General features: G+C 33.1%; 1 protein-coding gene across 3 annotated transcripts in view; it reads left to right on the top strand.

Moving 5' to 3' along the window:
- Window positions 1-13,873, top strand: part of CSMD3 (CUB and Sushi multiple domains 3) — a 1,308,014-nt gene that overhangs the window by 978,260 nt on the left and 315,881 nt on the right. For all 3 annotated transcript variants that reach the window (XM_065902671.1, XM_065902670.1, XM_065902669.1), the window contains 3 exons: window positions 3,365-3,556; window positions 9,934-10,060; window positions 11,805-12,007. In XM_065902671.1, the coding sequence (XP_065758743.1) occupies window positions 3,365-3,556; window positions 9,934-10,060; window positions 11,805-12,007 (522 nt within the window). The remainder of the gene's footprint in view (window positions 1-3,364; window positions 3,557-9,933; window positions 10,061-11,804; window positions 12,008-13,873) is intronic.

Below are 13,873 nucleotides of genomic sequence, written 5' to 3'. Positions count from 1 at the left end.
AAGTAATCTGAACTAATATTACTGTTAATCTGAAACAACTATCAATAGAGCCAGATGATGAAGTTATTTTATCTTTTCTCTTATAGATGTCAAATAGTAATTTTAAAATTTTAGAAATCTTTAAAGAAGATTTCTGCTTTATGGTGGCAGGAAGGAAATTAGAACTCAGTTTAAGTTATTCAGCAAGTCAAAAAGATTTAGATAATTGAGAATTTCCAGTTCATTTTTGCTCCAGAAGTTTTAATTTCATCACAGTACCAAATTTCACAAGGAATGGTGAATATTTATAGTATATGTGGCTTTTCATACACATCTTTATTTAATTGTCAGTTTCATGTATTTGAGCTTTTCAGTGAAAAGACTGGCAGCTGAATGTTTCCATAAAGATAAGGCACTTCTGAATATTTATGAATAAGCAACAATAATTCCACCAAATTGGACTAAATTGTGTTGTGTTTTGTAGTATGTGTTGTGCTTACATACTATTGTCCATGTGCATTTTCATCTACAATGCAAAGTATTATAAATTATCTTAATTTGCAAAGAATATCTCCATTATACCTCATCACCAGCAATTGCCAACCACATTTACAGAACATTCAAATTAAAGGAGGATGAATTTGGTAATAAACCTTGAAAAGAGAGCTTGATTTCCATTTTTATTTTGATAAATGATACGTGGTAAAACTCAAAAGTGGCTGAATCTGAATAATAAACTGAATATTATGTCTGGTAGAAGGAATTCAATCTTGTTACTTTTGAGCAGAGATATTTTAAATGCACTTTTACTATTCAGAGTCATACAAAATATGTCCTAAAAGTTTTGTTAATACTTCTACTGTTTCTGCTTCTGTTATCGCAAGACTGACTTGCTCAGCAACCTCCAACCTCTAGTATGACTCTTTTTGAAGTTGTCTGCACTTGCCTTATTTTAACTTGTTTCCGCCCAAATGAGGTTGTCACAAATTACTCCATACAGGAATTTTCTGCAGTTTTTTTTAACTATCATAAACTTCAATTTTTCATCAAAATTACTTTAGGTTATTTTGTAGTTGTCACCTAGAGATAACTGCCCTGAGAATCACATTCATTCATGAACATTATTGAACATCTGTTATGTGCCAGATTTTGTGCTGTGAAGGCTTTGAGGGAAAGAGAAAAAAGTGAAATAAGTCCAATCTATAGGAAAAAAAGAAAATAAACAATGATTGTAAATTAATGAAGATATGTGAAATCGTTCTATTGGTTGGCAAAGGAAGGAAAGATAAAGAACCCTTCAAGGAGACTAAGAAGAGGCTCCTTATGTTCTCCAAGAGCTAAGGTAGCCACATACAGAATTTAAAGTATACATTTGGTACTTTTAGCTGTGCATTTCTGGTAACTGTATGCTTGTTTTGACACTCTACGAAGTCAGTACTACAAGTTAATGACTTGTCATCAGTGAGCTAATGCATGCATTTTGCTTTCTAGTTCAAATTTAGATTAATTTGGTCAAGAATCTATGCCCACAAAAGAGATACAGATCTCTTTTTGATTATCATATGATTTAAGATGCACAAAAGTTATTCTCTTCTCCAATATTATTTGTCTTCAAATCATAGATTTCCCTCATCCATTGAGCTATCTAGAATTTTATCATAGTCCTCTAGTCTCAGAAGTTATAACTGATATAATTTAACATCTAGTTGGGAAATAATGATGGACAAGGAAGACTGGCAGACTGCACACCAAGGGATCGCAGAGAGTTGGACATGACTTAGTGACTGAACAACAAGCAGTTAATTATCTTTGTCTAATTATATCATTTATCTTGTTGTTGTTATTATTGTTTAGTGGCTAAAGTCAAGTCTGACTGTTTTGCGACCCCATGGACTGTGGCCTTGCCAGGCTCCTCTGTCCATGGGATTTCCCAGGCAAGGATACTGGAGTGGGTTGCCATTTTTCTTCTCCAGAAAATCTTCCTGACTCAGGGATCAAATCTGTGTCTCTCACTTTGGCAGGTAAATTCTTTGCAATTTTGTCACAAGGGAAGCCCATCATTTAACTTACATTTGTAGAATTTATAAAACACTAAGTACTGAAGAATTCTATAGCTAGAAGATTTAGATTTTTGTAACTAGTGTCATATTTGATTTACCTTCTAAAGTACCCTTTTCTAGTTCTTTCAGGATCTTAGGTGCAAATTGTGCTATGACTGCTTTAATTTTAATATTCACTCTTATTAATTTTATTCTGAATAGGCACACTAGGTGTACTGGATCTAAAGAGATTATTATTTAAGTGATAGAATTGACGAATGAAATATAATAATAGTAATAAGTATGTCAGCATCCCTTTGACCTAGCCCTTACCTCTGTAGTAGCACAATGCAAATCAGATGGAAGAACGTGCCACATGACCAGGGACAGGGAACAAAGAAAAATGGGCTTGCTGTGCTTGAGAGAGCTCTCTCTCTCTCTCCTCACCTGAAAGGAGAAGGAAAAAATTTTGCTCTTCGGAGATGGGATAGAAATAATTCTGTTCTTATTCTAACCTTAGTAATGTAAATTTAGGGTTTCAACAGTCAGATTAACCTCCTGTGTCTCCAGTTTTTATAATCTAGAGATTTATGTAAAGTCCTGGGTCTCATTCTTCCTGAAGATGTAAACACAGGCCCCCTCCAAGAGGTACCTTGATCTCTCTGGATTTCTCTCACTACTCATATAAACATATCTTCTCAAGATCACAAGCTTCTAGCTAAAGTCATGTGGAAAGCCCCAACTCTTCAGAAATCAAAAATGCTTATTTTATGAACTACTTTTTTTTCTTGTGATAAATTTTGAGAGTTGTGTATTCTGAAGGCAGAATATAAAAATTCAGAGTTCTTCAGACTGATTACTGGCTTATATTATCTCTTGCTAGTTATTTTAAATATGTCTGTTTCATTTTCTTCCAAGACTATAAATGTAAAGCAAACTAAAGTTATGTTTGCATTGAACATATTTGTTACCTCAACAGTTGTGGTTTCACATATTTTACCTGAATTTTAAACTTTTTATGATTTGATCCTAATAGTTACATTGGTCAGAATCTATTAGTTGCAAATCACTTGAAGCAGGCAAGAATGTTAGTACTATAACACATTATGATATAGTCATAGAGACCATGGGATATCATTGCTAAATTTGAATAATACAACAAATTTTAATTTTTTGAGGGGGAAAAAACTCTCTCTGGTGGCTGTATGCTATCAAAATTAAATATTTTAAGTAATAAAACAGGGACAAGTATGTAATCATATTAAAAACAATAAAAGGGATGATTTGTGCAGTTTTAAATCCTCCTGTTAAACTTTGTCTTTAATAAATTTATATTCTTCTCATAGGTTTTGAACTTTCACATTGTGAGGATCCTGGCATTCCACAATTTGGATACAAAATCAGTGACCAAGGGCATTTTGCTGGGAGCACCATCGTTTACGGATGCAATCCAGGCTACACTCTCCATGGAAGTAGCCTTCTCAAGTGCATGACAGGGGAGCGAAGGGCATGGGACTATCCTCTGCCGTCCTGTATTGGTAGGCTACTGATTTAGGTTTGCTTGCAATATCCTATGGAAGTGTTATTAAAACATGCTGTACCTTTTCAAGTTGTTTTATCTGTCCACACCCAACTCATACCTTAACCAAAAAGTTAATGAATACATAGCTCAAATTTGTGGTAAGTCAGAGGGTTCTTTTCATAATCAACGAGTACATTCTCTTTTGGGGCAAAAAATAGTTTATATGAAGTCATTATACTTATCCTATCTTGATATAAAATTTAACCCACTACAAAATATGTTGAAACTCTTAATCATACACATTTACTGAATCTCATCGACGAGATTTGTTTTAATATACAAAATTAATGCTTATGCTGGTATAAAGGTGGATTAAAAAAACTAAATATTCTCAATAACTTCTAAGACTTTCTCTATATACATACCTTTTCAAAAACTAAGAAAGTGTATATGTTTTCCTTATTTTATATATCATGGCATAATTAAATGAATTTCAATAAGAAAAGGCATGTGAGAGTTAGTCATATAAGATATATTGCCTACATAAAATTTTAGAATGATCATTTTCTCTCCTATGTATAGCTGGAGAAGAATTTTATTACTACCATCTCATAAATCAATTAACAAATAACTGGGCATATGTGAGAAAGAGGGTGGATAGAAAAGTGTTGATAAAGACCTCTGCTTTTTTTTTGGTCTGAATATAGGTGCCAGGCTGGATGGAATACTAGGAAAACAAAAGGAAAAAAAACAAAAATAAACATTTAAACAAAACACAAAGTCCTCAATAGGGAACAAACAAGATTCTTTAATAATTCTTATTTAATGGCGGTTGTGGTAGCACAAATGCATTGTATGTCAGGCTCATATGGATAAAATTGACTTAATTTTTAAAAAGATTTATTAAGGTGTAATTCATATTGAAAAAAATTCCACATGTTTAATGTATACAATGTGATGAATTCGGAGACCTAAACATTTTGAGATATATTTTAATGTTTGTTAATTGATATAGTCAAAACAGGAATTTTCACAAAACTTGATAGACTTCAAATAGGAAAGAAATGAAATTCTAGTTATTAGAGGTGTTGCAACTAATTCTAGAGTTTTTGAATGCATGAGACTTCTATTGGTTTGTTAAAACATTGACGAGCAGAAAGAAACATTCTTTTATCCAACCAAAATGCAATTATACTGCTTTCCTTTCAGATGCATCTGAATTTTGGATAGATTATGAGGATAAACCTAAAATAACAATCACCCTAAATTTACAAAGCTTAGGATTCTGGAATATGACCAACAATCAACCTGCTGGCATTGGTTATGAGAAAAATGTACACTGATTAATTATCTCTGAAGTTATATTCTTTGGTGTGAATATCAAATATATTCAGAAAATCATTAAGGATTTCAATAGCACAAAACTATAAACTTAAAAATACTGACTTGCTCTGTTGTCTGTAAGATTAAAATCATAAACTAAGACATTAAAAAATATATATTTTCCTTGTATGTTGAATCGAGCTGAAGATATTTTCATTTTTTGGAAAACTTCATCCATATAGAAGAACATTTGATCTAGGATCAAAAGATTTAATTATTTTTGTGACAAATCAATGCATTTTATGAATCTGCCAAGACAAAATTTAGTAATACCACTGCTCAAGCCTTCATGAGAAGGGTAACCTTTTTTTTTTTTTTTTTAATGATAAATGATCAGGAATAAAAGCTTAAAACAGCTAGACACATAATGTGTCATACTGATGATTTTCATGACAATAGAAGATGAAATTCTATTTAAGATGGTGTTCTTTATGGTCAATAATTAATAGCTTTACCACTTGGCCTAAAATCATACTTATCCATTCCTATTAACCTTAATAATCTATTAGGGTTATATTTTTGCCTTGGTCAAATAAGAAGCTTTTTCTTAATTATATGGATTTTTCTAGGTAATTATGCTTCTGTAGCTTATACATTGAGCAAACAAAAATTAATTTTTAGGCACCATAGCCAAAGGTATTTAACCTACACACCTTCAATTTTATCTGTAAACATAATGTAAGACCCAAACGTCAGGTCTCTGTTCCGGAGAGGAGCTCCCGCGACTCAATAAACAGTCCAGCAGATGCAATATGCAAGAGGCTTTATTGTCGGTTTGCACAAGCCGGGCGACTCTAGTCTCCTCGGAGGCAGAGTCGCACCGTATAGCAGTGTAAGCTGACTTTTATAGGCAGAAGTCACATTGTCAGCACATCCAGTACAGTGAATGAATAACATAATGTATACCGTTAGCACATCCAGTACAGTGAATGAGTAACATAAAAGTAACATAATGTGTATCATATGGGGTCATCTTATCTGTGAGTACAGGTGCTTGACGTCAGTTGGTTCCGGAAAACAGCAGACTTGTTTGTGCAGTTATTGGGAAACCTATAGACGTTCCGTTTACATTTCTCTATCCTTATTTTGCAAACGGAAAATTCTGCGCAAGTGGAAAATTTACACAGGCCAGGGAATTTCATGGTGTTTTTCAGATTCTTTCAATAAGACTTCTGACAGAATATGAACTCCAATGTTACAGCATATCACACTGGTTTATTTGAAATCAAATAGCCAAGTAATATTTGTAACAAAAAAATATGGAGAAAGAGCTATGTTTAAATTCAACATAAAAACAGTTCCCAAAGCTCCAGTTCTTGGAGTTGCTTAAAATTAATCTGGCAGATGTTGTTTTTGTTCAGTCACCCAGTTATGTCCAACTCTTTGTACCCCATGGAGTGCAGCATGCCTGGTCTCTGTGTCCCATGCCGTCTCCCGAATTTTGCCGAAGTTCGTGTTCATTGCATTGATGATGCCATCCAGTCATCTCATCCTCTGATGCCCTCTTCACCTATTGCACTCAGTCTTTCCCAGCATCAGGGACTTTTCCAGTGAGTCAGCTGTTCGGATCAGATGACCAAAATATTAGAGCTTCAGCTTCAACATGAGTCCTTCCAATGAGTATTCAGGGTTGATTTCCCTTAAGATTGGCTGGTTTGATCTCATTGCTCTCTAAGGGACTTTCAGGAATCTTCTTCAGCACCACAGTTTGAAGGCATCAATTCTTTGGTGCTCTGCCTTCTTTACAGTTTAGCTGTCACAACCGTACATGACTAATCGGAAGATCATAGCCTTGACTATACAGACCTTTGTCAGCAGAGTAATGTCTCTGCTTTTCAACACAGTCTAGGTTTGTCATAGCTTTCCTGCTGAGAAGCCATCATATTCTGATTTCATGGCTACAGTCACCATCCGCAGTGATTTTAGAGCCCAAGAAGATGAAATCTGTCATCACTTTCACCTTTTCCCCTTCTATATGCCATGAAGTAATGGGACTGGATGCTACGATCTTAGTTAATATTTAGTTTTCAGCCAGCTCTTTCACTGTTCTCCTTCACCCTCATCAAGAAGTTCTTTAGTTCCTCTTTGCCTTCTGCCATTAGAATGTTATTCAGTTGCTCAGTCATGTCTGACTCTTTGCTACCCCATGGACTGCAGCACGCCAGGCTTCCCATCCTTCACCATCTCCTGGAGCTTACCCTTAGGATGGTATCATCCTCATATCTGAGGTTGTTGATGTTTTTCTTGCTTATCTTGACTCCAACTTGTAACTCATCCAGCTTGGCATTTCTCATGATGTGTTCAGCATATAGGTTAAACAAACAGGGGGACAGCAGACAGCCCTGTCATACTCCTTTCTCAATCTTGAACCAACAGTTTGTTCCATTCAGGGTTCTAACTGTTGTTTCTTGACCCGCATACAGGTTTCTCTTGAAACAAGTAAGATGGTCTGGTATCCCCACCTCTTTAAGAGCTTTCCACAGTTTGTTATGATCCACATAGTCAAAGGCTTTAGTGTAGTCAATGAAACAAAGATAGATGTTTTTCTGTAATTCCCTTGCTTTCTTTATGATCTAGCGAATGTTGACAATTTGATCTCTGGTTCTTCTTCCTTGTCTAAACCCAGCTTGGCCAACTGGAAGTTTTTGGTTTGCATAATGCTGAAGACTAGCAAGCAATATATTAAACATGGCCTTACTAGAATGGTAGATGAGTGCAGTTGTCCAGCAGTTACCACCTTCTTTGGCGCGCATTCTTAGTCCTACCCTTCCTGGGAACTGGGATGAGGATTGGCCTTTTCCAGTTCCTATGGCCTCTGTTCGGTCTTCCAGAGTTACTGACATATTGAATGCATCACCTCAAGGGTATCATCCTTTAGGGTTTTGAATAGCTCTACTGGAATCCCATTTATTAACAGCAGTGCTTCCTAATACCCACTTGACTTTGCACTCTAGAATGTCTGGCTCTGGATAACTGGCCACAACATCATAGTAATCCCTTCACGGATCACTGTCTTGTCACGGCGAAGGGCCTTGCATAGGCCAGTGAAGCTATGAGCCATGCTGTGTAGGGCTACTCAAGACGGTTGGGTCATAGCAGCTAGTTCTGACCAAATGGGATCCACTGGAGGAGGGAATGGCAAACCACCCTAGTATACTTGCCATGAGAACCTCATGGATTGTATAAAAAGGACAAGTCTGGCAGAATGAAGTATCACATTTGTTCTCCTCAGAAATATGTCAATAATAGTGAATAAATAATTAAAAATGATGAAAAATGAATTATTACAGTTACAGCATTATAGGTTGCCCAACAAAGTTCTTGTTACAAAATGAGAAAGACCACAGTAAGTGATGGTAACTTCTGAAACATATATATTTTATTTGTCTTAAAAATAACAAATTTATTATTATAAATTAAATTAAACTAACATTATAATACAAAATAAACTTGATTAGTCCTCTATAGGTGTGTATATCAGTCAGGGTTCACCAAAGAAAAAGAATCAATACATCTATATGTGATCTATTTAGCTATCATCTATCAAAAAATGTATTTATTTATACTGAGGAATCAACTCATGCAGTTGAGGGGGCTGACAAGTTCAAAATTCATAGGGAAGATCACAACTAGGAAACTAGGGCAGGGATTAATGATGCAGTCTTGAGGGAAAATCTTCTTTTCCAGAAAACTCAGTTTTCATTGTTAAGGCTTTCCAGTTGATTGGATGAAGGCTACCCACATTATCAAGGGTAAAGTCAGCTGATTGTAGATGTTAACCAGGTCTATAAATAGCAACACTTAGACTAGTGTTTGATAAAATAACTGGGTACTACAACTTGGCCAAGTTGACACATAAAAATAGCCCTAATATTATACTAAAATATAGCGTCTAAAATCTTTGAAGCAATTTTATCTATATGAATAGAGACTACAAATTTGAACCATGATATTCAGTTGTTATTTAGTCTTTTCTGAGTGCTGAAACTTTGTCTTTGACCTTTGTTCTAATAATCAAAACAAAACAAAAATTCAAGATTCTTAGTTCAGCATTGCTTTTGAGTAAGATAATAACTCTGCAGAGAACAAGAAAAATAAACATAGTAATATATTCAAATATATAAGCAAAAGTAAAATACGTTGTATTTAGTTTTATTTTTTGGTAGCATAGTAATTTGGAGAACTTTCAAAAATATATTATTATACCTTGGGGTTTTTAGGATGTAGAGAAGTAAGAAATATACTAAGTAAACTACTTTATTTCTCTCTTCTCTAGCAAGAGGATTCTTTCTATATTATTTGCTTATCAATGTAAAATCATTCCAGTTTTCCCAATATATTAAATGTTATTAAAATGGAGAGCGAATTCCCCAAAAGATATATTTTTTTAAATTATATTGTATGATGGTGTTTACATTTTTAATTTGGTGAATTTTATAAAAATTTGAGACTACTTTAAATCAAAATGGAACCAAGTTTAACTGAAGTAAAATCTAGTAAAAATGCTACTTTGACTTTTGGGAGGTTAAAAGCAAAAGAGTTTAGAGTGATTGAAAGGGGAATAAGAGGACAATGAAATTTAGAAGGCCTGAGGGACCTGCAGTAAAGCTTAGAGGTAAGGTAGTAAGATGATGAATTAGTTAGCCTGCAACCAGCTATAAGTGAGCAACTTGCCATCTGTTTCCCCTTGTTGCATTAACATTATTTTGCCATACATCTTAAAAAGTTTGAAGCCTAAACTCAGAGCTTTTGAGTGTGTACTTTTAAAATTCCCTAATTGACTTATTATATTTTCATTTATATTATCTAACTTGAGATACTTGTTTTATTATACAATGTGTTCTTACTTTAATTAATACCTTAATCTGAGAAAGCATATACACATATATACTTTCAATAAGAGGAGAAATCAATCCTTATTTTCCTTCAGGTGAAAAATATATACTCGAAACATTTGTAGATGCTTAGAAAGATTAAACTGTGATTTAAAATTGAATTAATTTTTTCTAGCTGAATGTGGAGGTCGTTTTAAAGGAGAATCATCAGGAAGAATTTTATCTCCTGGTTATCCCTTTCCATATGACAATAATCTGCGTTGCATGTGGATGATTGAGGTAGATCCAGGAAACATTGTCAGGTAAATGGATTTTATCTTTTCAAAATGACTGAGGAATCTGAATTTCCTGATCAGACCCTATATACAATTAACATTAAAATTTTTCTTTTTTTTTTTAACCATTGGTAAAGAAAAACATGGTTTTTATCTATTATAAAATGGTGGGGGGGGAGTATTGATAAGCATGACATATTAATTCATAGGCCACAGCATTGGTTCATATATCCCCTTAGAAACTCTTCAGTTAGAAGAGGGCACAAAAGATGAGGATTTTTCATGCTGCTTGGGAATTATACTCTTTCAATTCTTCATGATCTAAGATGCTGTAAATTCAACAGAGTTCTGAGATTTTTAAAATTTAAAGAATTTTTGATATTAAATTGTAACCCAGATTTAAAGTTGTGACAATTCACATATCAAACAAGGATGTGAGATGTATATATAGATATATATAGAGAGAGTATATATATATATATATATATATATATATATATAGAGAGAGAGAGAGAGAGAGAGAGAGTGGCAAAGAGAGTTTAGTGTGTTGATATAATTGGATTTCTAGCTTTTGGATTAGGCACAAGAAAATTTGATATTAATTTTAACTAGATTAGACTAAAGCAAAATAGATTTAATATGAAACATTTTTTTTCTTTGTGCATTTTTGTGGTGGGGGCCATTTTCACATTCAGGAAGTTTCCTTTTACTTTACTTCTTTTTTGAATGTGAACTGTTTGCATTTGTGGAGTAAATCATTGATTCTGATAAAACAAGCACACTAGAAACTCGATACAGTGGCAATAACACACACTATGGCATTAGATAACTTGAGTTCAATTCATGACTCTGCCACCCTTAGGACAGTCTTATTTAATCTGAATCCCACTTGCCACCTTTGTAAAATTGAGATGATACTTGTTCTTGCTTCACCGGGTCATTACAACAATTAAAGGAAGAAAATAGATGTAATGCATTTTGCACAGTGTGTGGCACACATGAGCTCCTCTTAAATGTCACCTGTCATTGCCACAGTTAAGTCATGAACACTGAAAAGAATGTATAGGTAGGTCTTCCTTGGGTTACATGCTGATAAACTGAACATAAGTCGAAAATGTCATAAACTGAAAATGCATATAATATAACTAATTTACCAAAATCATCACTCACCCTCGCCTATTCTAAACATGCTCAGAGCATCTACATTAGTCTACAGTTGGGCAAATCATCTAACCTGAAGTCTATTTTATAATAAAGTATTGAGCATCTCATGTAATTTTATTGAATACTATACTGAAAATGAAAAACAGAACTGTTTTAGGAGTGCATTATGGTTGTGAATGTGTTGGTAGCTTGTTTTTGTGATCTTGTGACTGACTGGGAACTTAGTTCCCTGGCGCTGCCCAATGTCATGAAAGAGTATCACAACTGGGAAAAGATAAAAATTCAGAGTATAGTTACTACTAAATGTGTATCTCTTCTGTACCATCTTAAAGTCAAAAATTCCTAAATTGAATCTCCATATGTCAGGGATGGTCTGTATACCTAAAGTTTTTATAATTGCAGAATTGATTTAATAGTATATTTAATCATATTCTAAAAAAATTATGCTGTTCAAGAAAAATGCATTTAGTTTGTATATACATTTTGCATTATTCATTTTATTTGCTAGAATGAAAGGAGTATCTAGTATAAGCTAAGATGTTTTATAGTCTTTATTTAAAACTGGATCCATGTTTAAAATAATCAGAGATATATGGTTCTCCCACAGCCTACAGTTTCTTGCTTTTGATACGGAAGCATCACATGATATACTCCGAGTTTGGGATGGTCCACCTGAAAATGAGATGCTTTTAAAGGAAATTAGTGGGTCTCTTATTCCCGAAGGAATCCATAGCACTCTCAACGTAGTGACCATTCAGTTCGACACAGATTTTTATATCAGCAAATCTGGATTTGCAATTCAATTTTCGAGTGAGTTGTCTTTTTTCTTAAATAAAAAATATAGAAATGTTACTTAAATCCTTGTTACTTTGCTACTTAAAAACTTTCATTTTTAAAATTTTAATTCTTAATTTTTTTAATTTTATTTTTTAATTGGAGGAAAGTTGCTTTACAATGTTGTGTTGTTAATTATCTTAAATATCCTTATTTCTCTTCTTCTTATTCATCTAGAGTTTAGATAAACCATAGACAAAGAAATACAATTAAGTTCTAATTAATTCATTCATTATTGGTACCTTCTCTCCAATTATCATACCAATTTTCCTTAAAGTAAAAGTGGTATTAAAGTTAATTCATCAAGTGAAATATATTATGCAAACTGATAATTTGAATTTACTATAAAAGTATATTTTTAAATGTAAAATTTTTAGAGATAAGGAAGGGAATGAGTATTTGCCATTAAAAAAAGCAACCCTACATTTTTACTAATTTTATTTTCTTCTGTTGAAGATCTTAATTATATATTCACAGAAAGCTTTGAAAAAATATTTTAAATATACTTTTACATTAAAGATTTCCTACCACAATGAAATATCATTCACTCTAATTACCAGTGTTGATGGCTGTTTTTTTGTTTGTTAAGTGGTTAATTATATGCTGTTTCTTTCTTTTTTTTTTTTTTTTCAGTGGGTTTTGTCATACATTGATATGAATCAGCCGTAGAAAAGATTTTGGTTTAGTGGCTGAAAAAAATAAATGGGAACTCAAAAAAATATAGTTGCTATTTTTTCACTATTATTATCAATACACATTATCTCTTTGAGAAAAATTTCTAAGGGATCTTCTAATTGCATAGCCTTAAAAATCCTAGTAGTTGAAACTTATTGAGATTTCTAACATCATGTATGGAAAGAGTGCAGACCAGTATTCTTCATATGTGCCTTAATTCAAGTCTTGGCTTCTTAACTAATTGCTGATTTTGGGCACTTCACCTCGTCACCTGAGTCTCAGCTCTCTAATTCACATAGGGATAATGATGCTTATTTCATAAATAGATTATTAAGATTTAACATGATCATGTGTGCACAGTACTTAGTATTGAATAAATAGTTGGTGCCCAGTGAACTATTATCACTATATGAATAAATGTAAAATTGGAATCCTTTGGAAAAAGCATGAAAAATTTATTTAATGACTGGCCTGAAAATACATCACTTTAAGTTAACAACTAACAATACAAATATATAATTAACTTGATATGTTTTTTGTTCGTGAAAGATGATTGTTCGGCATAATCAACTCACATAAGTAAATGAATTGTCTTGTGTTATAAATAAGGCTCATGTGAGCGAGGTTTACATCAGTAAAGGTGAGTCACTGTCTTTAGATTTGCACCCTTAGTATATCTTTTGAGACAGAAAAAAAAAGGAATGAAAAATAAGAGAATGATTATATAATTAATGAGCATAAAGGACTTCTAACTCTGAAACATACATTAAGCATTTTTCATATTTATATCTTGACTTTCTAATTTTTTTGAAGTTAGTGACAATATGTCAGCAAACTGTTTGTGATATCTGTTTGATTTCAGTTATTTATGATGATAGATTGGCAACTAACACCTCTCCTTTCATTTACCTTAAATTAGTAAGGTTTTACACTTTAGTGGTTATTGTGATTAAATATCTAAATGCAATCATATGAAAAGGTGCTTCAGGCTATTGTTTGTGAATGCCAAGTGCATCTGCTTAATAGAAACAAGCTACTTTATATACATTCCTGGAAATTTTAATGTGCATCTGTCAGTGAAATTAGTGATATATTTTTTACATTTATTGTATCTGTAGGTCATATTAAAGTTATAGGAACAATGTGTATCCTACCAGAGTTTTAATA

The sequence above is a fragment of the Muntiacus reevesi genome, chromosome 12 (assembly GCF_963930625.1).
Source record: "Muntiacus reevesi chromosome 12, mMunRee1.1, whole genome shotgun sequence".
Classification (NCBI taxonomy): Eukaryota; Metazoa; Chordata; class Mammalia; order Artiodactyla; family Cervidae; genus Muntiacus; species Muntiacus reevesi.
The sequence above is the reverse complement of the archived record's forward strand: the minus strand, read 5'-3'. Positions and strand labels throughout refer to the sequence as shown.